The sequence below is a fragment of the Diuraphis noxia genome, unplaced genomic scaffold (genome assembly GCF_037042655.1).
Source record: "Diuraphis noxia isolate RWA-SAM2 unplaced genomic scaffold, SU_Dnox_SAM2 contig0001, whole genome shotgun sequence".
Lineage (NCBI taxonomy): Eukaryota > Metazoa > Arthropoda > Insecta > Hemiptera > Aphididae > Diuraphis > Diuraphis noxia.
In genome coordinates, this window is record NW_028301711.1 from 31,760,208 (window position 1) to 31,786,388 (window position 26,181).

General features: G+C 32.9%; 1 protein-coding gene across 3 annotated transcripts in view; it reads left to right on the forward strand.

Annotated features, from left to right (window-relative positions):
* Positions 1-26,181, forward strand: part of hth (Meis homeobox homothorax) — a 101,708-nt gene that overhangs the window by 51,888 nt on the left and 23,639 nt on the right. For all 3 annotated transcript variants that reach the window (XM_015511417.2, XM_015511416.2, XM_015511419.2), the window contains 3 exons: positions 2,115-2,246; positions 7,866-8,017; positions 19,870-19,946. In XM_015511417.2, the coding sequence (XP_015366903.2) occupies positions 2,115-2,246; positions 7,866-8,017; positions 19,870-19,946 (361 nt within the window). The remainder of the gene's footprint in view (positions 1-2,114; positions 2,247-7,865; positions 8,018-19,869; positions 19,947-26,181) is intronic.

Sequence of the window (26,181 nt, forward strand, 5' to 3'; positions counted from 1 at the left end):
CGTCTTTCTCTACGTTTCTCTCTCGGAAAAATAAAACACCTGTCAATCATTGTAACGTGCGCGCATTACAGTACCATTGGGATATAATAATAATATAATAATAATGATAATAATAGTAATAATAATAATAACGATAATGATAACATTATGATAATATTATTATTAAAATCATTTTTGTACTTCTATCATCCGACTATATTATAAACATAATATACTGTATACGAGTACACAGTACACACACACACACTTTTTTTAGTCGACTGACAGCTTGGAGCGTTTTTATTATTATTATTATGATTTTACTCGTTTCAAATCGATGGAGCCCCGCTGTAAAAATTTAACCGCTCATAATGCGTATATATACATATTTTTGTATCCAAAAAATACTAAATTGATTTATGGGAATATATTTTTAAAAATATATAGAAGGTCGACACCGCAGTAGGATTACCTGCATGCAGTCTAAGAGGAGATCTAAGAACGGTTGACTCGGCGGAGGTTGTTGTAACCGCCTAGAGGGAATTTTGATGTATTTTATTTTGAAAAATGTTAATCTTTAAACTTTCAAAAGGTAATAATAATAACAATGATAAATATTATATTACATCGTTATTTATAATGATTTAAATATTTTCCGTTGAATTATTTTTCTCAATCAATATTGCTTAGAACGTTTTTTTCCGAACGTGAATTATTCCACGTGGAATATTGTACGATTCCATTCGATTCTTATACAGCTATGAACACAAATCCAATATGTCATTATTTTAATTTTTGGTAGGTATTCGAGAGCGAAACGCTACATATATAATGTAAAAATATGTGGAGGTCAATTGTTTTTTGTTCTTATTGTGGATTTGAAATATTGCGCGTACCGGTATAATATCGTTTCAGACATCGTCGTACGCAAAGTCGTGTTCTATACGCTCTCTATGATAAAATTTTACAGAATAAACACATTTGGCCTTATTTGTTGTAGAATAATAAACGGCGTGTTGTTCACGCACGTGCATATAAAATTTGATGACGGGTGATGGCACATTTTGTATTCAGTGTACAACGAAATACACGACATCTGGCAATACAAAGTCATGACGTGACCGGATTTTTTTTCTTTCTGAAAAGTCATCACTGCCGATCGTTTCGGTTATAATATAGAATGTTTTTCAATTAAAATGACGTCGAAACAAAACGTTTTTAGGTTTTAGCATGCTAATATATAATTATCGATTTTCGATACGCGTTTAATCAATTATATCTTTATATAATATATGTATGATATCTACTGCATATATATGACGTAAACCAATCGCCTCTCAGTTATACCTATATAGGCTATAAGTCTATTATTATAATGTACCTATATAAAACACGAAGTTATACGTGTCAAATAGTATTATGTATATTGTTGTAGATGTGTTGTATTATATATGTAATAATATAATTGATGGTACTGATTCGAAACAAATAAATAATCATAGAAATGTCATATTTTTAATGTATATATATATGTACAGTAGGTACACACTCACAAAAGTGTGCGCACTCAACATAATATATAAAATATAATATATAATATAGGTACATAAAAAAAGTATTTTCTTTATCATCGCCGTAAGTATAAAATAATGTATACGATTGTAGTGGTTTTAATAGATTTTTTTCCAAACTCGTAATTATCGCTTTCGAAATCTCCTCCCATAAATACAAATAAATACCCCTTCGGACGACAGCTCGTAACAGTCGAAATGGACATGACAGATATTATTTTTTTTCAACGTTTTACGCGTTTAAAAATACCAGTTTTAAAATTATAGGTTGTCTTGTCCGACTTAATTCTTTCTTCACACACAGGCACATCTATATACTTACACATACCTATACCAATATATGTTACACAGACTTAAAGATTATTAAAAATATTATTTAGTCAGATTAAGTGATATTTCGTATTATTATTACAAATTTAGATTTTTTTGTTCTTGAATTATAATGTATTACTATTAATTCAACGTTATTATTCGGTTTATTCGTCGCATATATTTAGTACAATGTTGCTTGTTTTATTTGTAGTAAAATCAATGTTAATGTAATCCGATTGTTCGTATTTTCAGGAAAATGGTGTCAAAGGCGAGATTGGCCTCCACCACTAGACGCGCGAGCGGCATCAGCTGCAGAAGCGGCGAAACGCGGTCTTCTGTATCAATCTGTGTTCCTCGGCGGTAGTCCAAATGATTACAACTCGTGTAAGTACCCACATATAAAATAAATTGTATTCACATTTATTCCAAATTTAATAGGTTACTGGTTAGGTTCTCCATTAATGACGGGTTTTTTAAATATATAAATGGCCATGAGTTAAGGTATTTACTGGCCGTCAATAAGGGTTTGTACAGGATCGCCACTAAAATGAGCATTTGACGTGTACGTTTAGGTTTGTTGTGTCCTTTATTAAATAAATAAAAAAAAAAAAATGGAAAACCCCTGTCAAAAAGTATCAGGGGTAATAGAGGATGTAAAGGAGAGAGGGATGGTCGAGTAGTGAGTGAGCGGGTATGAGTGTGGAAACATTTCCCGGTTTGCCAATGTTCGTAGTCGTCGTTGCCATGGAAAACCTGGACCGCGCGAGCGCCGTGCGTTGCGATGCAGTCAACCAGGCAGCCATCCATCTCTCTCTGGTATATATATATATATTATATATTATTTTAGTTGTCGGCGACGATATAATGTCTGTCTTGCCATTTTTATTCCGCATACATTTCGTTGAAAATATTTGTTAACTGCGTAGGGCACGTGTATACGCGATATCAATTAAAATATCTTCTGACGTCAACTTTTCATTCAGAATGAAATACGAAACCTATTGAATACTTATTAAATATTTTGATACAATTGTATTTATAGTTACCTAATAAATGAGCAAAAAATAGATAAATATATGAAAGTCAGATAAATTTATATTTATACGTACCTATTATTTGTAGGCACATCGTGTTACTATACGTTTAATGTTTATTGTTTACCAATGGAGTGTTAATATTTTTGTTTGTTTCAAACTCCTACAAGTATTGATAAAATATCTTTCTATTTTATTTTAGTTTGTATATTTCGAGTATCATAAGTTGTTAAGTAGTATTTCACGAATTATTTTATTGTTATATAAATAGATAAGGTTAGTAGTATTAAGTAACGATAGGTAACCTATCAGATTCAGAGGTACCTATATCTAAAGTACGCGTGAGTTACATTATTATTTTTTATTTAAAACTGGATTAGGTATTGTAATAATGGTGTAAAGATGGTTGTGTTAGCGATGGTTATAAGATATATACAGAATAACGATAATAATAAACCCCCTAAGGAATAACTATTTGTGGTAGTGGGGTCCAGCTGGTCTCGAAGGAGCCAATTACTGCTGTTGCTTCGTATATCCCAAAAGAGATTGATTGACCAATCAACATATAAGTAGAAACTTTGAACATGAACTTAAAGAAACATGAAACATTCGTCTAAAAAACACCATTATAATATAATATAGGATGGAAGTTGTGATCGTTATTGACCTCGAGAATATGTTATTTTTTTAATAGAATAATTTTATATTATATATGGTTTATATAGATTATGTTGTAATTTAAAATATCTATGTATCGATAATAACGATATAAGATGAATGTGATACCTATGTTAATAAAATAAATAAATATTGCTTGAATGCTCGAATGTCAATATTTTGTTGTCATACACAGCCGCCAAAAAAATAAAGATGACCATTGTGGAATGTACCGGTAACTCATATAGATGTGTATGGAAATATCCAGATGTTGAGATTTATGTATCATGTAATATGTAAAGGGCTAGAAAGAAGTGAAAATACGATTAGCGGTAGGTACTTGTAACCGCAACCGACGGAACTTTTTTTCGTTTGTACTTATTTTCTCTTTATACTTGCTGCATGTGACAGCTACTACGTGGGTTGGTTGCCCGCGTACCGTTTTCAGGCTGACAACGGCAACGACGACGATGATATCAAAAACAGCCCATAAAGTGAGGAGGTCTCAATTATAGTATACATATATATATATATATTATACCATTCAATAAGGGTAGGAATAGGGTGATTGTGTGTGCGGAATGGAGGTGTATAGTTGCGCGCACCGGACCACTGGTAAAACGGAGGTGTGTTGGTGACAGCCAGGAAATGAACGAACGCTGGTCACCCCCTTATTCTCGTTTCGGTTTTCGTTAACTATAATACTATATCAAATAATATTGTAGTTATCTTAGGTTGGAGAAAAAATATAAAATAAACACTGTCAGGGCTTATATTAAATTTATTTACGAAAAAAGAGACATTTTGTTCCCACGGTTAGAATTGTAGGAGTTATAGGACAATGTTTTGGACTGGTCCCTATAATAATATAGAGAGGATATGTTATCATATTTAATTAGTAAACTGATGTCATTTCGTCCGAAATGTGTTTGTTTTCGTATTTTTTCTTAATTCGTATTTTAGAAGTAATATCATTCTGTAGCCATTACTTATTTCTATATGCATAAATTCTATTATAGCTCAACGTTCAAATAATAGACAAATCATTTTTATCAACATTTCTCTTTCATTATTTTTAATTAAAATCCAAATATTACTAATTATGACTATAATAATTTACAACTATATTTACCGTAAGGTACATCCTTGGTTTTCCTCTACCAAAAAGTAATGGCTATTATTCATTATTTTGATACAGAGAATTATTTACAATCAATATAAAATCGAAAACATATTCATACACTTATAATTACGAATTTGGTGCATTATTATCATCTTATGTAAAGCATTCCCAAGAAAAATGTCCATCATATAACAAACGTTTCCTCGTTCTAATTGTTCGATTGCAGTAGTTCACTAGACGTTTTTTTAATATAGGTGCATGCTAGTACAACGTTATCATATTAAAATATTATGTTTTAGAGTAATATTCGTTAATGTATTTATGATTTTTTTTTGATTAGTTGTTGTATGATATAAATACATTTGAGTAAACAATCATTGCAAATAACAAAATTGAAAACATATTTATTTTTCTGAGAATGTTATGCGATTGGCGTCAATTCCATCATTGAAAATGTATCGATTCATTTTATATTCATATATGATGTAGCGTACCTATATAAAATACATTCTTTAATCTTTATTATAGCCATAGATGGTTTACATCAAATTATTAAACTCGCTGGTCGCACGTTTATAATATATTCCATTATAGTCGGGGTCGTTGTCGGTCTGCAGGCATTTTTTGACCTTAATCATATTATATAGTGTTGGTGGCCAGATTCTCTGTCTCTCTCTCTCTCATTATGTTATTTTCGTTGTTGTTGTTTTTTTTTTAACTTGTTTCATCTCGAAGGCACCGCCACCACCGTCATCATCATCATCATTATCATCATATTTTTGTGGTTAATTCTCTCTCGACATTAACGTTGATGTATTACAATAATATTCCGTTTATAAGACTTTCAAGTAATTTTTAACGCTATTATTTTATTTTTTAGTATGGACCTCAGGGGTTGAGATTTTTTTCTTATATTTCATGTCGCTAAACCCTTTGGTAAATTCTTTTAGACCACGATTAAGATTATTATGATTATTATTATTATTTTACTATATTATATTATACCGTTTATATAATTTAATATCTGTACAACTTACAATGGTTATTATTCAACATAGTGTTTACAGATTCAGTGAGAATAACTAGCTTATAACATTTTGAATTATATCTAACTATACTTACCCATTAGTTATTGTACGCAGCATTGCGGTTGCACTATACCTACCTATATTTACAATTTAAACTCATTATAGTCAATCATTCTCATAAAGGTCGTGATGTAATATTTATATTAATATTTTATACGTTTACATGTATGTAATCTCATGTTGTGCACTGAGTTCGATTTCATTACTTGTTATTTTCTTTTTTAGTTTTAATGGCTGCTTCGTTTAAAGTCGTTGTCCATAAACTCGTTTTCTCTTGTCTGTTTAATATGCCGCCGCCCATTTTCTTTGACCAATCCTTATAACGTAAAACATCAACATGTATAGGTTAGTAAGTTATCCGTAAAGGAAATATTCCTATTTGATTGTTTATTAATTTTTTTAATATCAGGTGAGCTAATCGATATTTAATGAATGATGATTATTAACGTATTCGATTCAGAACAATTAAAAATGAGCAGGAAGTACCTACCTATATAGATTATTATATATTGTGTAGGAAGGTAAATTAATATTAAATAAATTCGATTCAACGCCATAGTTTTAAGTTTGAATTCAAAAATAGAACACTTAAAAAGAAAAAAATCGTCATGACCAAAATCCCGTGTTTAATTGACGTGCAACAAAAACACATTAGGAGGGGACACGCATGGTGCTGCAGCTTAACTTATAATAAATTACGAATTCAAAAGTTGAACTCTGACAATGATACGGGACGACGGGTCCGCCACAACGACGCGCGGTCGAGAGAGATAACCCTTCCTTCCTAATGTGTTTAGGGGGTCAGTCCCTCGGATATAATATTGTAATCCAATCAAATACAAACAAACACCTAAACCCATTAGATAAACAGTTTTTACTCCTCACCGCCACTATACCACTACTGTTGTTTATTTAGTGTGTATGAGTCATTACACACTCTATGCTATATTATATGCAGCCGTATAATATGTTTATGTCCCCAACCACCAACTATTTCTTATCTGGCGCAGTGTGCAGCGTAGCTGCTTTATCTACAGTCAACATTAAAACAACGCAATGAATGCGCATTTTGGTTTTGTTGTCATTTTTTTTTATATATTTATATATATATATATATATATATATATTTACGTACATTTATAATACTATATACGTTGGCGAATTTAAATACAATTATTCCTGTCGTGCAATAAAATGTCTCAATTCTCGTCGTTATCGTTGTTAAAACTAATTAAAATTAAATTTTTACGTAGCTTAATTATTAAAATTTGGCTGGTTTTATTTGTTACTGTGAAAATATGTACGTCCCTGCAGCTGAAAAATTGTTCAGCTTTTTATTGAAAAACGGTATTCGAATAAAACGTTCTCTTGGAAATGTTCTGCAGCATCTAGCCACGTATGCACGTGGTGTTGGTGGAAGGTGGGGGTGGTAGAGGTCCCTTATCGTTCGTGTATATAATGTTATCCACCGTCACCACGACTTGTGTGGAACGGTAAAAGGTGTGTATATATATATACATACCATAAGGGAGAACAGAGTATGGGCAGAGATATTGTTTTGATTGTGCGCTTGTGTGTGGGTGTGTGTATAAGTTTACATATATATATATAATATGTATATGTATGCGTGTGTATTCTGGCTGGCAAAGTGAGTAGAAGGAGAAAGGCTGTAGGATTGATGAAGGGGTGGGTAGCAGTGATTGATCACCTTCTGTAGTGAATCTGATAGCGACGGTGCACATTTACCCACCACCAGTGCCGCCGGCGTGGGTGAACGGCGGAGGCTACAAGCTCTACGACCCCTAACTTCCGTAAAATTACCAATTGCACGCGCAGACAGACGAATTTATAACCGTAGGCTCTTTTCATTTTTTTTTTTTAATTAAAAAAAGTCAAAACACTTTTGGTGTTTTATATTCGATATTATTTTTAATATACACGAATTTTAAGTATGTCTTCTTATAATATTGACAAAAAATTCTTTTTTGATTATTATTAAAAAATAAAAGGTAAAATTTGCATTTTTGACATTGGTTACTTACGCATAATAGTAATTAAAATAAAATGAACCGTTATGTTATGTTTTGTTTTATTTACATAGGTGATGCGAGTAATGCCAGTGTCGGCAGTGGTGATGGTACGGGTGAGGATGACGATGATCCCAGTGGTGGGAAAAAGAACCAAAAGAAAAGAGGTATATTCCCAAAAGTGGCCACAAATATACTCCGAGCGTGGTTATTTCAACATCTAACGGTAAGTTAATACATTTCAATCATTAAACTTTGAATATAATCCTACGATTTTCTCCAATACGTTTTAAGTAATGTGTATTAAACTATTACACTATTTACTAAAAATGCTTAATTGTTAAATGTTTACTTTTCTTAATAATAATTTAATACATGGATTTTAATGTCCGGACTCTAAATTATAATTACATCATACATATAACTTGTTTGAGTAAACATTTTCCACGTGTTTGGTTGTGTTTGCATGCATGGTGATTTATTATGACGTGTATAAAGAAACGAATAAACTATATTATAACGTTTCTACCTATAAAATAGTAATTATTATCAACGCACGTTTTCGAAATTACGTCAGTTCAAAACGTTTAATTGGAAAATGTGTATACTAATACGTCAAAACGTATTACATTATAGATATTCCATAACGTATAAATATGTATAATCATTGTTTGATGCGTACTGCTTTGTGTCCGATTTAAATGTATCTACGTTTGAACCATTGTTGAATCACAAAATGTTGATTTTAAACGCAAGGAACAACATTTACTGTGCTGTTAAAATTCCGGTATTAACTTCCATGGGACACGTGTTGTTCCAGTAGAATTGTCATTGTTTGGAATTCTTTGTTTTATTATGGCACGCGAGAGAATTTCTGAAATTTAATTTTGTTCGCCAAGGGAGAATAAACTAGCAGTGTAATTTATCCATTTGGATACGGATGTTTGTCGCAGAAAAGTTTCCTTCAGTGAAACGAGTCGGTACCGAGACCTAATTAAAAACGCCCGAGTTGTGTATAACTGGTGGCAGTGACGTACCTACCCTCCTTCGTGCACTGTAGCCCCAGTTGCGTTCAGTATACTTGTCGTAAAAAGGGGTAATTAAAGGGCCCTCTTGTATAAAAGGTAAATTTTCGTTTGAAATTAAATTTTGCATAACAATTAGCCGTTTCTACCACTATCACCGCCACTGCTGCTATGGCGCTTTCATGGAGTACCAGGTGTTCAGAATGTATTCACGTCCTTCATCTTGTCTTGAGGGGTGGAGCGAAAACTCTGTCGAGCTTTTCTTTGAGCATTAAAATTCATTTTATACCAACTCAATGGAAATTATTAAACCTTTATGCTTTTTTACACTCTCCCATTTCGGTTGGTAAATTATAATTATTAGGTATGGAGTGCGATCAGCGAAAGAGAGGAAGATAGTCAACGTGAAAATATAAAAACTGAGATTTCTGTTTAACAATCATATTATACTTCTTCTAATTATACTTAGTACAAAACTTTTTGTTGTTTATAATTAATTCATACTTTTTACATTACTGGAATATATGAGGTGCCTATATACTTACAGGTTTGCGGGTTTCGTCATATTTACATTTAATATTTCTGGCCATTAACCTATCTAAGTGTTAACGTTATATTTTTCTATATAAAATAAACTTACTTTAAATTATACAGCTCTCTTTCTCTCTTTAAAAAAAATTGAATTAATTTTAATATATTAATTTTATTAAAATAGTCGATGTAATTCCAGTAAATATGTAAATGTAATTTTATCGAGTTCACTTGTAATGGATAACCATATTTTATTAGACCGTTGCTATGTTGAATTCGTTGTTTTTTTTTATTATTATTATTATTTGAATTGCAATTTAGCATACGAAACGAAATAGTAACATTTTATTTGATACATTTTTTTCTTTTTTTCAATTTTGATACTCGACTACGTTTTCTTTTCGCTCTATATACACAAGATAAAAAACTTCGTTTAATTTATGCGTTGATAATACATATACACGTTTATATATATATATATAAATAACAGGATATAGGGAGATAGAGAAAAAAGAGAGATAGCGAGCGAGGATGTGGCTGTGGCTGTGGGATTCAAATGGACATTTGGAATTAGTTATATTTTTATCCTTCTCTCCTCATATATTTATGTATATATATACACCCACCCCTTTTTTCCCGTACCAGTCGGCACCATTCCCCGTTGCCGTTGGTAACACTGCGGGTATGGGTCGCACCAGCGACGCTTGCCCCCTTAAGCCTGATCGTAATAATTAAAATTCCTCGTTGTCCCGGCAACCAACAAACCTTTCTCTCTCTCTCTCTCTCACCATATTTCTCTCTTTCCAACACCACCACCATCCCACCTCACTCGGAAATACATATTTGTATATATACCCATATGTAGTTATTATTCGTATATATGATTTACCGCCATTACTTTTGTGTGTAGTCGCTTTTATGTATAGTGAAAACCGCTTCATGTCGCGTTCGTTGACAAACGCGCGCGCCGCGTGTAAAGAAATATGAATTACAATTCGGTATTAACGACGACTGGTGTTGTGTATGTGTGTATATATTGTGTACATACTACATATATGTATATATGGTGGACATGTCGAAAAACACGTTGACAACATATATTTTGATGGGAACGACATGAATGAACACGGTTAATAGAATCGTCTGGACTTGTCTAATGAGTTCTCTTCCTTTCACTCTGCGTGGTGAACTGCAGTGTCTGAAAGTATCGGGGACTGATTGAATAACCGACAGAGTTAAGTGGTCTATATTGAAGATAGACAGTTATAACAAAATAAAAAACGATGTTATTTTGAATTTTTTTTTATTCTTCTACTTCCTCTTCTTCTTTATCTTCATGCTGTTTGCCTCTCCGCTGAGATAAGAACTTTTTTCCTACAGGTTTTTAAGTTGTTGTTGCCATTATTGTTTTTCCGTATTTACACGATAAACTATACAGGTACCGAGTTCATCATTTATTGTCACCATAATCATTTTCATGTTAAGTTGTCACACAGTACATGATTTGTTCAATGCGCTTATACTGTTTATAGCATACGAATATATAAGCCCGCTATGATTCCATTTTGGAATTCGTACATTGCGTATAACATATACTATGATAAAAATATTTTGTTAGTATCATAAACGAATTGTGTCATACAACAAATGAAATTTTCTTGCATCTTCAGCGAGTGGTGACTATTATATTATAGTTATTATACATTTCGGAAGGTGCATCCCGATATTACATATAGCCATATAGGATCGTTTAATTACGACAATTAAATGCGCATCAATCGGCGGTACGTTCGTGTATCATAACTGCATTGTTTTAACGCGTGTTCAAGTGCATATTGTCCATCAACCATTGTTAGCGTCTTTCATTTTTATAAATTAAATGAAATTGGACCCCCCAGACGGATATTATTGTCATTACTCCAATTCACGTCTCCTCTCTGTATCAACTGTGTTTGCCGGCCCCGAGTGAGATGCGAGACGGTATAATAATATGTAAACATTACTTATTAATGGTAGGTGGTCCTTTAGTGGCAATTAAATCTATTGAAACCGTACGTTTCGTTTATTATTGACATTACACATTAGACCATTAGAAGCATACAAATATTATTTTAAATAATATGTGTGTGTGTGTGTGTGTGTGTGTGTGCGTGTATTTAAATAGTATGTCGTTTGTAGAAAAAAATATGACGATCGAAAAACTTCTTGCGTGTTTTTCTTAATTACGCATACGCATTAAAGACATTAATTCGTTATTGAAATATACATTTGTTTTTAATATTATTCTCCCAACATTTGTTAAGTTCATCTGTTTATATTTTATTTTCAATCGGTTTTTGAATCACTTTTCTCGGAATTTATTATATTTTATTTGCATATCCCATGTATATACACCTACTTCTTTTACGAGAATGTTTTATTGGGCGACGTATTATCTTTTATGAGCGAAGATTTACCTAACATCATAAAATAAATAAAGAATAAAAAAATCACAATTCGTGTATAATGATGACTAATTTCATAAAATTCATACTTACCTATACTGCTTTCTATCGAAATATTCTTTAAAACAATAATAAAAATAAATATATTATGTACGTATCACATATAATATTTACCATTTATAATCATGTTAACGATCATATAATAATATTAAAGATACCATTATAATAATAAATAATAACAAAAATTTATTATTATTATCATCATTAAAAACATCCATAATATATTTTGTATTAATTCATTACGTGTGTAGTGTATATAATATATGTGTGTGGTGATTGGTAATTCAGTTTTTTAATGCGTCGTAAAATATTACGGGTTACATAAATGTTGGTTCCGATGCTTAATTTTATAACTAACCAGCCGTGTTATGCAAATTTGATCTAATGATAAATTACGGTTTGTCGATGTAATACGTGTGACCAGCGGAGTTGTGATCAAAAACAGATAATTTCCGACATCATTGCTAATTGGTTAAAAGCGTGTTTGCGCATACTAATGTGTAATACGTGTTATATGGACAAGTGTAGGTTTATGGAACACATCACGATGTACTTTTTACGGTTAAAGTTTAACAATTTTCTGCGTTACATTATTTTTGTATGATATAATATTGTATCCTAATCACCATTCGTAATACAAGTCGGTATTGTATGCATTTTTCTGCACCCAGTACGTGATGAATGAAATTACATTTTGTTGAGGTGAGATGGAATCATTATATATTTCAGTTTAGGTTTTTATTTTTTTCTGTCAAATTTTATTAACCTCCTCAACGAGTAATCGGATTATATTTTTAAGTTATCAATTTATTTTTCAAACAACTGTTTTGAATACCAACTCGGGATGTATATTCATTTTCTAGAGCGAAAAAAATTCACATTTAAATATGCTCTGGGTGTGTATATATTTATATTCTATGTATAGTGTATGTACATATATATCTGTATATATTCGGATAAATATATATATCTCCGTTGTGTATATATACATACACGCTTTTATCCACGCGCATTCAATCTCGCTATCGAGGGTGGAGATAAAGAGCGGGGGTAACTTTAAAAAGAGCAGGGTAGTGATAGAGTGAAAGGGGAAAGAGGAAAGTAATTTATGGGTTTACATCAGTTGTTGGCTGCCAAGATTAATGGCTCACAGTCTCTCCACTCCTGGTCTTAAAGTTTTTCCTTTTTTTCCAGAGCTTTTTTTTTTTATTCTTTTTCTGAACCATTTTCACTGCTGCCCCCGACGAATCGTCGGCGTCCAATGCACTTGGGTTGAATTGAAATTCCTATCGAACCTTTCAATCCCCTTTTTGCCGGACAAATTTAACGGCTATACGCCTATACTCTCTGATATTCATTCCAATTTTCAATATACTCTGTTTCTTTCTTTATAGTGCTGTTTCAATTGCCCCACTTTTTTCCCTCCCCTGTCCGAAAACTGTTTTAACCGCGGCCACAGTGGCGTTGTCGTCCAACCGCTTCAGCGTATCGCATTTTGGATAAAATCGTTTTATTTATATTGTAATTATTTATTTCCATTACTATGCAGCGATACAGATTTTTATTTTCATTCAATCGTTCGTGAAATCCGAAATATAATCAGTTGCCTGATGTAATTTTCGTTCTAAATTTTAATTTATTTATAAAATATTGTCAAATTTTAATTAATGTACAGATTATGTAAGTAAAGATACGATTCAAAACTAAATAAAAACTATTAATACTTTTTGAACGAAATCGATATTGAAATAAATACGTCAAAAGTATAATAACAATTTATTCATCAGCGTTCTTATTATTAGTAGACTCAATGTTTCATATATGTTAGAATACCTAGTATTAAGAAATTCAGATTTATTACCGATGTTTATCAAAAGTAATTGTTTATTATTATTCATAAATCATATTTATATATTAAATGATAATTTCTTATGGTCTTATAATGCATAATGCATTAATTACTGACTGTGATATCATCTGATTAGTTAATAGTATAATAAAGTTTTTTTATTCAATGTGTAAAACTATTCTTTACCGATAAATTTTTATTACATTGTATATTATTCAGGTATGCACTGATTTTCTACCTAGAATAAAGGTATCCTATCAATGATGACCATTGTTTAAGCTTTGTTTCCAGTTTACTGTTGACGCTATTCTAATTGGCTATTGTGGGACGTTTTCCGTTGTGATTGTTTTCAACAATGGCGCGGTAACCGCATTTTATTGTGATTACTCGTTATAGCATGTATGTTCAAGAATTCAATGACCTTTCTTTAAATTACTTCCATTGGTATTTTTTAAATCAATAAATTAACCACCTGGTTTTCTTTCATACGATTACATTTGTATATACTTATCAGTGTCGAGTGGCGTTTATATAAATTAATTTCGGGGGGGTTAAAAAATAATAATAAATATTTCAACCCTCCCTCTTAAATTCTAATTAGTTATACAATCAACGCCCATACCAACCATACATTTTGGGGGTTGAACCCCCACCCCCCTAAATACGCCACTGATACTTACCTATTAAACTGAGCGGTTCCATTTTCCTCCAAAAACGAGATACCGTTTTCCTCCACAAAAAAAGGTTGGTTTCCATTTTCCTCCACATTATTTTCAACTAAAATTATGACTATTTTCCTCAAATATTTTAGCCGGTGTTGTAGTATTACGTTCCGTATTATAATGATAGAGTAAGACTAGGATCACACTTTGCGTTTATTGGTTGATAATTACATTCTGGTATCGACTATTTATATCAGCTATCGAAAAACGCTAGTCCGAGCAATTACAAAATGTAAAATAATTATTCATATTTTATCTAATTATTCTTTTCTTTAAACAGGTATTCATTTGTTACTGAAATATCCTATAATTATAAAAAAATATAACACTCTAATCATTTTATTTCATTTTGTTTTTGCTATATATAAGTTATTATTTATACTGACTATTTTTTTTGAAGAAAATGGCTACGGTCATAAAACTATAATCCTTAGACATAAATACAAAATAATTATTAGGTTAGGTCAGTAGTCAGTAGGTCTAGTATTAGGTCACTATTAGCCTATAGTGGGTTAAAAATAAATTCTTAATTTTTTGCGGAATTAACACAAGAATACATCTCATAAAACACACTATGTGTTTGTCCTTGCTTATCTTATAATGAGTCTTTTCTGATTTTATTTGGATTCGGTAAATATTTGTAAGCCACTCGATTGTTTAAGCATAATGGTCGTTCGTAAAGTAGGATAATATTCTTAATATCGATTATTTGTTGTTTTGTTTTTGAAGTTGTGTAACGTATATTGAATTTTTATCCAGGTTTATACATGTAAAACATGGCTTAGATCAGGGGTGTCCAACCCGCGGCCCATTGTAGATTTTGATGCGGCCCTCACTTCAATTTAAAAACCATGAATTAATTGTAGATAATAATATATTAATATTACGAGAACAAATTTATTTTAAGAATATAAAATTATAAAATATCAAATAAACTGTAAAGGCCGACGCATACGTTGATTATAAATAAATATATTTTTCTTTGTAGGAACTTATAATTAAATATTAATACTTGTAAAAATATTTCTGCTTTTATTTGCTATAGTAAAATTATGAAAAAATGTATTGTTGTATTATAGAATATAATTTAATCATTAAATTTGAATGTATTATTATTAAAAAAAATATGTGGCCCACAACAACTTTTACCTATATGATGTGGCCCAGTCTTCACAAAAGGTTGGACACTCCTGGCTTAGATGGAAGGCATTGTACATAAGTTTCCGTTACAACATTCCTACATTTTAAAACATAAATGATTGCATTTTTATAAGCGTATTGCATATATACTCGTACTGTGCATACAAGATAGTACATACGACTGGACTAAGTAATATTACAATAATAAAATATACCTGCCTACGTAAGTTTATATAAATACGTCCTAAATTATTTTTATTAGGCTGCCTATAAATGGGAGCTAACATTTGATTAGCCATCTAATTTCTGTTTATTTAAAGACGTATTATTATACACTACATAACTAGTGCGTGTTTATACTGAGTCTATCACATTGAAGTGCATATAACGGGAAAGCTTGCTAACCCTGTCAAGATTTACGACCAGATGCAATATTAGTTTTATAGCGTCGTAAATTTAACTGGACAGAGAAGGGAAAAAACAAAGTACCGAGGGTTTTTCTCTTTATCGCGTTCACGCGTTAGGACACCAGAATTACAGTACCTGTTCTCACACATTTCACTTATATATATATATATATATATATATTTATTTAATTAATAATATAGGTAAGTACAGTACCTGCTACCTATATTTTGTCGATTGTCGTGTACAATGAAAAACCCCCAATTGAATTTTATTACGAACAGCACGATTGTTCTATTAATTGATGATCTGTAATATGACGATAAGTTCAGTTTCGTCAAGAATTGTACATTATTTAATATAACTTATACAGTATTCCTACTCTGCAATTTTAATCACAGTTTACTAATTGTTTTGTAACATGATAATTGTAAACGCATTGACGACTTTAACTTCGTACTGTTGAAAATTGCGAAAAACGAAATCAAAAAAGTTTCTACGTATAATAACAATCCCCTAATCGTTGTCTTTATAGTCGTGGATTCGATGTTAGAACAGGGGTTGAATTTTATGGCGTATACATCCGCTCTGGATGGATTTTTCCGTATAGCCTGTATTGCATCTTGATGGGATTTTTACGATCCCAGCCTTTACCTTGATGTAATAACCCGTGTTTTGATCGGTGAGTTCCTGTTACACGGTCGTAACGACAATAAATTTACCAGATAAATAAAAAGTAATGGGCGAATAATCATTATTTACCTTCTAAATTGATAGTGCGTTACTGCCGTCGTAACACAATTTAATCGAATCATGTTTTGTATATATTTTATACCTAAAGGAAATGCGTACACGTCTCTATAATAATAATAATAGTAATAATAATAATAACGTTATTATTATACAATTCGTTCTTTCTCTCGCGTGCTGGCATAAAAACTATATACATTCATTTAGATTAAACCCGATATGGTATAATAATAAATGGCAAGCATGTTAAGCACGCGAAAACGGGTTTCGTCCGATTTGTGCGCAAACTCCGGAATTATTATTATAACATGTGAAATGGTGATGAGGTGCGCATAATATGAGTATATATACGAGATAGCAATCCGGAGAGGGGTGCGGAAATTGCTTAGGAAAACTGCCTTGGCGAGGGCGATTCTATGAATATATGAATGACTCAACGACGCATCAACGCGGCCGCTAAGAGTCGTCCCTCTAAACTGCCTCCTAGCAGCAGCATCGCATAGCGGGTTATACTATTACATTGTAGTAAAAAAACCTTTTTTCCATTTCTGTGTCGTTTATCCGGAAAGGAAATAGTCACCACGACTCCCCGAAGACCCTTTTCTTTTCCGCCGATCCCTTGCTGTTGTTTGTTATATTGGCTGAACGAAGAACGAAATAGCCCATCTACTGCGCGCGCTGCGGTTTATACTTCTCAGGAAATCTTCGCGTGTTATAGTTGTTAAAGGAAACGGCCTCTATCCCATCATAAAATATTTTTGCTCTTTTCATCGTTTCAATTTCTAAATTCTATAATATAAGTTCCCTTAAATGGCATCTTCGATGCTTAAATATTATATTGGGCATGTCTTTAAGATTATACATATAAGATCACACAAAACATTATTGTTATTATCATTAATATATTGATAATGATAATCCTGATTATTAAATCATATTTGAGTACGGTGGTTTTATACCCGAAATTTGACCTGTTCTTTTCAACTTTAACAGCGACGGGTTCCCGCGGGTATACGACGGAAAATGTTTATCTCGGTGCTTTCACTGTCGTGACGTTTCTCTCGCTTTCTCTGTATCTCTTTGTATATATCTTTCTCTCTCTCTTCCTATCTCTCTCTCTCTCTCTTTTCCTCTCTCTCTCACTTTGGTTTAAAGGGTCATGCAACTGGCATTCGTAATGGGCCCTAAAACGGCGGGGGGATACACACCCCCGGGGGCCCCTAGAGGCTTCAATTGGGCTCCATTAAACATTCAGCGACCGTCGTGGATATTTAGAATTCAGTTCAAAAACTGAACTACGTGCTCACAGGCCTATTTTTCGGAGTTTAATCTTCGTGCTTTATCAGCGGTTTCAAACGCACACACTTCTCCCCTTCCGTTTTTTATTTTGGTAAATGACCCTCGGAATTAAATTTAGATGCACGCTTGTCGTATCAGTGTTTAAACAACAATTCGGTGAAGGTTAAGTTTGTGTTCAAACATTATTGATGTATCGCTAGTCATTTATTCACCAGCACGTAAAATTATATTTTAATTACATATAAAAATCTGGTGAATAGCAAACATAGTACATACTTAACTATAGTTGAATTCATGATGGTTGAATAACATAAATGTTATCTTTAATGTTTAATTTTTCAAAATCTTAATGGTATATCATAAATGGCATTAAAATAATTATCTAAATATTACGATAATATACATATTGAAATATATATAATTGCATTTGTGGTAATAAATCGTTATTTTAAAGTTTAGCTAAACTTAACTTAATACTTTAAAACTACTTGCTAACAACGCAAAATGACTTTAAGTTTTTATTAGCTTTAAATCTGTAAAATATTATTATTGCTATAGTGTGTTATGTAGGAAGTATGGGTAGCTAGTGTATTATTACCTATCAGTTATTTGAATCACAGATTTGGGTTTTTGAGTACACTATTATATATATATATAGTTGTCGCGCCGTAAAATATTCGTGTACATTCTTCCATCTATTTTTATACGCTTGTATATATTTTTATCTTTCCAATAGGGAAATATGTGAAAAGAGGGGAACCAATATTCCCATCGGTCTGTATAGGCAATGCTTTAATGCTTTTATTGCTTTTCCAACGAGCTACGAGGTTAAAAAAAACCTCTTCCTCGATCGTTATTGGTCTCGTCTACCGAAAAAAAGGGGGTATACATCACGTTATGAAAATGATAGAAAATTCCTTCCCGGCATAATATCATATCGTGATTTTATTGCGGATTCTTACCTTATATATACATAAACGTACACCCTTACGATACATAAAATATAATGATACCGTACGAATTTCGGTTAGTTATTCAATCACCCACCGATTGCAGTCGTAGTATAGCCATAATAATAATAACAAAAATACAATATTAATAATTGTCTCAGCGTATGCTCTCGTTATACATTTTTGTTCTAAAAATAATTTGCTCATAACTGTACACGCGTTAAGTTTGATATATCGAATGTCACGTGCCGTTTGGGCGTTAATGGTGCTGTATACCAAGGGATACGCCTACAGAGTTGAGAATAATTCTCGTGAACATCGATATGACGGTGCAACGGAAATGGCAACGCTATACATTTTACAAAGAGGCGTTGATATTACTGATTTTTCCCTTCCTATTATTGTACGTGATGTTTTCAAGAATAATGGAGATGTCGTATAGAGCACGCGACCTCGACAACACATCATTATACAACAAATAACATATCCTCTACCTCGAAGTCACTTGTCAAAAGTGGGCGGCTTAGAACGCCTCCGGATCCAATTGCAAACCGTTTTTTTATATATATAAATACATATAATTTGGTTCGAAACGTCAGCGTTTCTGAGCTTATTTAAACTCAATTATAATACTATATATATTATTAAAAAAAAGGTTTGATGACGTATCATTAAAAAATTATTATTGAACATTACAAGTATAATATTAACCATATCGTTTTTAAAGAAATCGCATGCAAACACAAACCATTTTTTAAACAGTCTAGGCTAACTGTACGTGGATATAATTTAGATGTAGGTACTGTGTAGAAATATGTTCTATGTATGGGTATATGTCAGATGGTTCTATAAAAATGATTTCATTATATTTACCGTTATCGAATAACTTAATTTTTTTTCCAGCATCCTTACCCATCGGAAGATCAGAAAAAACAACTTGCTCAAGACACCGGTCTGACTATACTTCAAGTCAACAATTGGTAAGTCGACATTATCTTTCAGATCGCCGTTAATATATATTATATTAATGTGACGTACTTCAAAAACCATTACGATACAATTTGTGTTTTGTTTTTATAACTTACGTCGTCTCATCATTGTCTATTTTACGTGCATACACGTGTGCATATTATATTATATTATATTATATTATGTTACATACAGATAAGCCCGGTGTTCTCGCGTGCGCGTTTATGTATATGTGTGCGAGTGTGTTCTTAATGGTTTTAAAACGCCAATCCACCATCAACCTGTAATTACGAAAGACCCTCTAATCTGAGTATGTATTAATAAAACGCTGAATCATCATTCACTTAAGAAGAAAAAAAGAACAACTGCTCTTCTATTCCGATTCCCTTGTCCGTAATATTATGTATAGTATCTATAGGTATGTCTACTAGTATCAAAATGTGTATTAACGTGTACCTATATAGAGTTTAGTCATTTCGGACGCATACCTTCCACGTTTATTATATTCGACATGATTACAAAAGAAACTCAGACGTTTTTACCCTGCACTTGCGCGTTACTTGTAATATTATATTGTATGTACAGAGAGAGATTTAATAATCACTGTAAAATGCATATATTATTATAATGAAAATGTGAACCTATATATATACCGTCGAACGGTACGAGTGGAGATAATGATTGCAACTCTCTTTATTTTGATAGGCTTTCACTGAAGTGTGTACGAGAACGTGTTATATTGAAAACCATTAACTTAACGGCATAATTTTTATGAAAATAATACAAGGCATCGTTTAATTTTATTATGTATTTATGGATAGTGTTAATATTATGATGGCTTGGTTTAAAAACACGAATAAATTCTATCTTTATTGAATATCAAAACAATATCGTTTTTACAAAATCCAATAGTTACCCGGTGGTTATCGTTTTCAACGTTCATTATTGACAAGCCGTAAGCACATTTGAAGAATGTAATAAAATAAGATATTATATTATGAATTATTTACTATCAATTATATTTTTGGTCGGCGCCGGAATGCATTTTACGTTGTTTCCGCGAATGTCCTGGGAAATAATTTTAATCCCTTGGCTCGGAGTTTCGTCACGGTAACTCAAGGATGATGTAGTTTCCGAAGTTTGGATTCCGGAACTTTCGGGATTATATCCAGTAACGCGGGGAACGGGGACCCGTGTAATGTACGCTGCGCCGAGTACGTATACATATAAACACCGGCGGCGGCAAGACTGCTGCCGGGTGGGTTGTGGTGCTTTAGACAGGGTGGGCGGCACTATAGTGTATGGTACGCTGGCGAGGGGGTGCACACAGTATATATACGTGAGAGTGTGTATTCGGCGAAATTAGAACGGGTCTGACTGTTATAATTACAAACATTCATCAGAGTGTTGGGACGACCCCCGACGTGAAATTCCACTGGAACGGATGGAGAGTGAGTGAGTGAGTGAGAGAGAGAGAGTGAGAGAGAGAGAGAGAGTGAGAGAGAGAAGTTGGAGGGACCAGCGAGAGAGCGACTGCCGAGGCTTTTATGCGCACACTAGTGGGGGTGCAGAGGGGTAGACGGCGCCATGTTGTTTCGGTGGTGCGTGCGCTTTTCTTCGCGTTTGGTTTTCTCCACCACGCGTCACAGTTACATTTCGCGTGTGTCTACACACACACATATAATAAATATATGTATAATATGTATACACGCCAAATTCTACGCATATGTAATATATATTTAGGAATTTTTACCCGAAACGAACGCTTTTAAAATATATATTGCGTATATACATATACATAATGGTAAACCCGGTACACTCTAATCGCTCACTCGCTATCGTGAGTCATTTATAGCTATACTATGTTTGTATTCTTAGCGCACGTTATTATATATGTGATTTACCGTGGCAGCATCATTATTCATAGTTCGAGCAACTAGTTAAACTAAAACTGTTAATCCCGTCATTATATAACGTATGCTATTATTATTATTATTATTTTTTTAGTTATGGTTTTGTGTATGAAAATTGTAAGTATTTTAGTTGAAACGAAATGGCTATCTATTTCAAAATGTATTATTATCGTTTTATTGAGTTCTGTTGTCTCATGTATATGGCCGGGTTGGCGACCGTTGCAGCAGAAACTTGAAGCTTAAGTAATTTTTTCGCCACTTGGTTATAAATCAACGCTTAAGGTACCTACCGTGGGCTAAATGTCTCAAACAGCCGATCCGGCAAATTGACTCTTGATTGAGATTTGATGGCGCGCAATAAAACGCGCGCGTGTTCGACGGGAACGCCGTGAAAATCCGAGGGACCCGAACAGTTACAGTAGGACATAAAAATCCAGCAAACGCCAATAAAACGGTCTCCGGTGCAGTCCTGCAGTGCGACGATTGCGGTACTTGCACTCGTATATTATAAACTATATATATACATCATACATATGTATAGAAATGGCCGCCATCGTCCGTATCCTATTTTTGACGTTGAAATCTACTTAAAATATTCAATATTAAATCCAGAAGGCCGTCTCAACGTTTCCGTATCTACGGCAACCAACAAAAATATTTATTGATGCATATGTGTCGACTTTTTCTCTATATAATTACAATGGTTGTACTTATCTACTCGTATATCGCAATCGCCTGCAAACCCATACGACGTACTCTTATCGATTTTTTCAGAATTTTGTTTTCTACTTAGCTAGAAAGTGTAGAATATTGTAACATCTCAGATTTTCCTAGCTAATTTGAAAAATAAGATCTTTAATATAAATAATAAGAACTGGTTAAGTTCAATTTTTTTTTTTTTAAACACTGTATATCATATTACAATGTACAAATTAAAAGTTAAATATTCCTTGATTTAATATTTTAATATCTACGTGTAATCGCCTAGGCCTCTGTGTTAAAAATTAAAGTTATAGCGTGTTAAAATAAGAACGAATTTATTCCTGGACTTTTTTAGTATTTTAAACAAATGTATACATGTCATTAAAAAAATTTACGAAAGTTGCACATTTTTATATGTGTATCCCAGGTAGTAATTAAAAAAAATGAATACCATATTTTTACCTATCAATATTAATATTTTTTTTCATTATAACTTTAAACTTTAAAGTTAAATATATTGTTTGTTAACTTATAACTTTCAGCCTAACATTCTTAACACTGAATGAACTTAAGGTTTAACAGAACTCCAGTTAATTTTTTCATTTAATTACCCATCTTTGAGAAAAATTACTGTCATATTGTTTTTTTGTTTTTAGACACGTCGCATTCGCTTCAGTATAATAACAATATGATATAAAACACTTTAATAATGAAAAGAAGAGTGGGTCTTTTTTCCGTCATTATTATTATTATTATTCGTCAACGTGCTTGGGGTGTTAGTAACGAAATTTTTTACTTGGTTTGATATTATATTACTCGCGCGGGGGCTCACAGCAGGTCGAAACACCCTATCGAAAAAATTTTCACGTCCCGTTTGCATTGGATCCCGTCGACCGGAGATTAAATGATTTAGTATGGCCCCAAACAGAGAGGGCGCCGCAAAACGTTAATGACGGCGGTAAGCTTTTCTTTACGCTTGGCCGACTTTGGGGCCGAGGAAAAAAAATGTACTCACCCACACAAACACACGGGCACACACATATACACATACAAAATTTGTATATACATTTTTATACTCAGATCCTCATGGGAAAAAGTGCAACGGTTTCTTTTCCTATATACATTTATAATATATTATATGATGTGTGTCTGTATGTGTATAGGAACCATATATATAAAATACAACGACAACTTTTAGTTATTACGCGACAACCGCCGCGTTATAGTGTACTACATATATAGGAACTGCAGCGTGTGAATCGGAGGAAAAATAACACTGTCAGAATCCGGGTTTGGTGGAGGTGTAGGCGGGTGTGGTGGTTGTGTTGCAAAGGAGAGAAAAAAAAGTATAGTGTAGCACGCGTATAATTTCATGACTGGAATTCTTCCGTCCCGTGGGCCTTACGGTGCGCGTACTACACCTACTCCCGCACTGCCGTCGCACACGCGCTCGCGCCCGCGTAAATGATGATGACAATCCATTTTTTACAGAAAGTGATAAAAACCACCCTGGCAATTCCCCGAAGGCTAACGAGGGGACACGGACGATAACACCGCCCGCGCTACTGTTACCGCTGCAGTAGTGTATACTTCTAGAAACTGCTAAAAATGAACTGGCTCTCCGCATGCGCATAACCCTAACTGCTGCTGCAGGTCGATCTATCGGTTTTTAAAACGCCAGGTCATCAACACGAACACAGATGCAGACCCGTATTATCCGTTATAATATATTATATAGACACTTTTTGGGCTCATTTCCACTTTCACTTTTTGGTATTATTATTATTATTGTTTTAATATTATGATGACCGCGTATAGAATAACGCGGTCATCGCTGTCCTCTGTCGATGTTTTTAGTAAACGTTGTTTCAATTAATCCGCACATAATAACTATGGAAAAGTGCAAACAATTTTGAATTCGTAATGTTATACATAATATACATTATACATACCATTGGTTTCGAAATGATAAATTGTTTTGAATATATGACGTTTTCGAAAGTAGCACCAAATGATTAATAGGTAATTTAATTATTCGCCGTTTAATTAAAATGAGATATTGTATACAATACACATAGATACCTATACATAATAATAAATATGTAGGTACCAAAAGATTCAGTATAAGAAATTTAAATTTTGGTATCAAGAGAGATAACGGTTCTATTCTGGATAGTGGACTTAGTGAATAATAATGCATTGTATTTTGCAAACTTAAAGATTTTTTACGCGATACGCACAACTTAAACGACTTGCTCTTAATTACGTTTCAGGAATCGGGACGCGCCGCTACGACGTGATAGTAGTAGTATAGTGGTAGTGGAGGTTTGGGGAGCTGGATTGGAAAAATAAATAAGAGATAGCGGCAACGAGAGATCGAGTTTAGAGAGTGGGTTTTTTGAAGGCAACACATTAAGTCATAAATTACAAAACGCAATTCCGCGCGACGCTTGGCAAAAGCAAGCGAAAAAGTTTTTCTCATTCATGCCCCCCTTCCTTTCTGCTCGAGAGGGTAGATGAAAACAGATATTATTATAATATAAGAGAACGAAAATACGACTTACGAAAAAAAAAGAAGAAAAAGTATAAGATATATATATGTATATATTTATGCGCGCGTGAGTAATAAATAAAAATAAAACGAATAAAACGAATTCTCATTAAATATTAATAAGAAACGAAATAAAAACAGAGTTATCTCGAATACACTCCGAGGATGGGAGTGTGCTCTATGTATAGAAAATCTAAAGTTGAGGAAAATGAAAATAACGAAATAAGAATAACTGTGTATACTCAACAGGTGAAGTGAGGTAGAAAGTTTGTGACGACAATTGCATAGGGGCCACTGCGGAAGAACAACCGGTAAATTTAAAACGTGAGAAAGTTTATATCAGGAAAAGGAGACGACGAACATTTGATAATAAAAGTTTAAAAGTAATAGGCGGAATGGGAATTACGTGCCGTAGGGGATGGGGTGCGAAGTGAAATGAGGTTGAAAATCACCTGAGAAAGATGAGAACTTATGTGATAAGACGACGGAAGAAGCGTAACAAGAATTTGCTATTTCGCCGCGCGCCGTTACTTATTTGAAATAAACGAAAAATGAATCCTGGGGGTTAATGCGGTTCCTTTTTTTTTTCAAGTATTCATATGGTAGGGTGTCTCCTTCAGTAAATCGGCTGTGAGCGAGAATATAAGCGCTAAAATGGAGAAAATGTTGAATGACCCGGAAAATATTCATACACAGTAGAGTTATGACGGAGGACAAATTCGTTTCTTTATGGATGCTTCCTCTTTCTTTTGTTCTCTCTTTTTTTTCACATTATAATGGTGTATGTATGCGAAATCAGCGTATAAAAAAATACGAGCGTGGCTAAAATATATATATACCAGGAAAATTCCAATTAAATGTGCATCGGCAATTTTGGAACATAGTCAAAAAGTTATTTACACGAATGTTGTATGAAGGAAAAAAATATCGTCTGTTGTGGCATTGACTTTTTTTATAAAATCTAACACTGCATTGTATAAAATCAATGTACATATTTACATTATTTTTAATTGATCATTATAGAGGTGTGTTTAGCGTAATATGGCGTGCAATTAAATTATTTTGAAATAAAATTCTTTT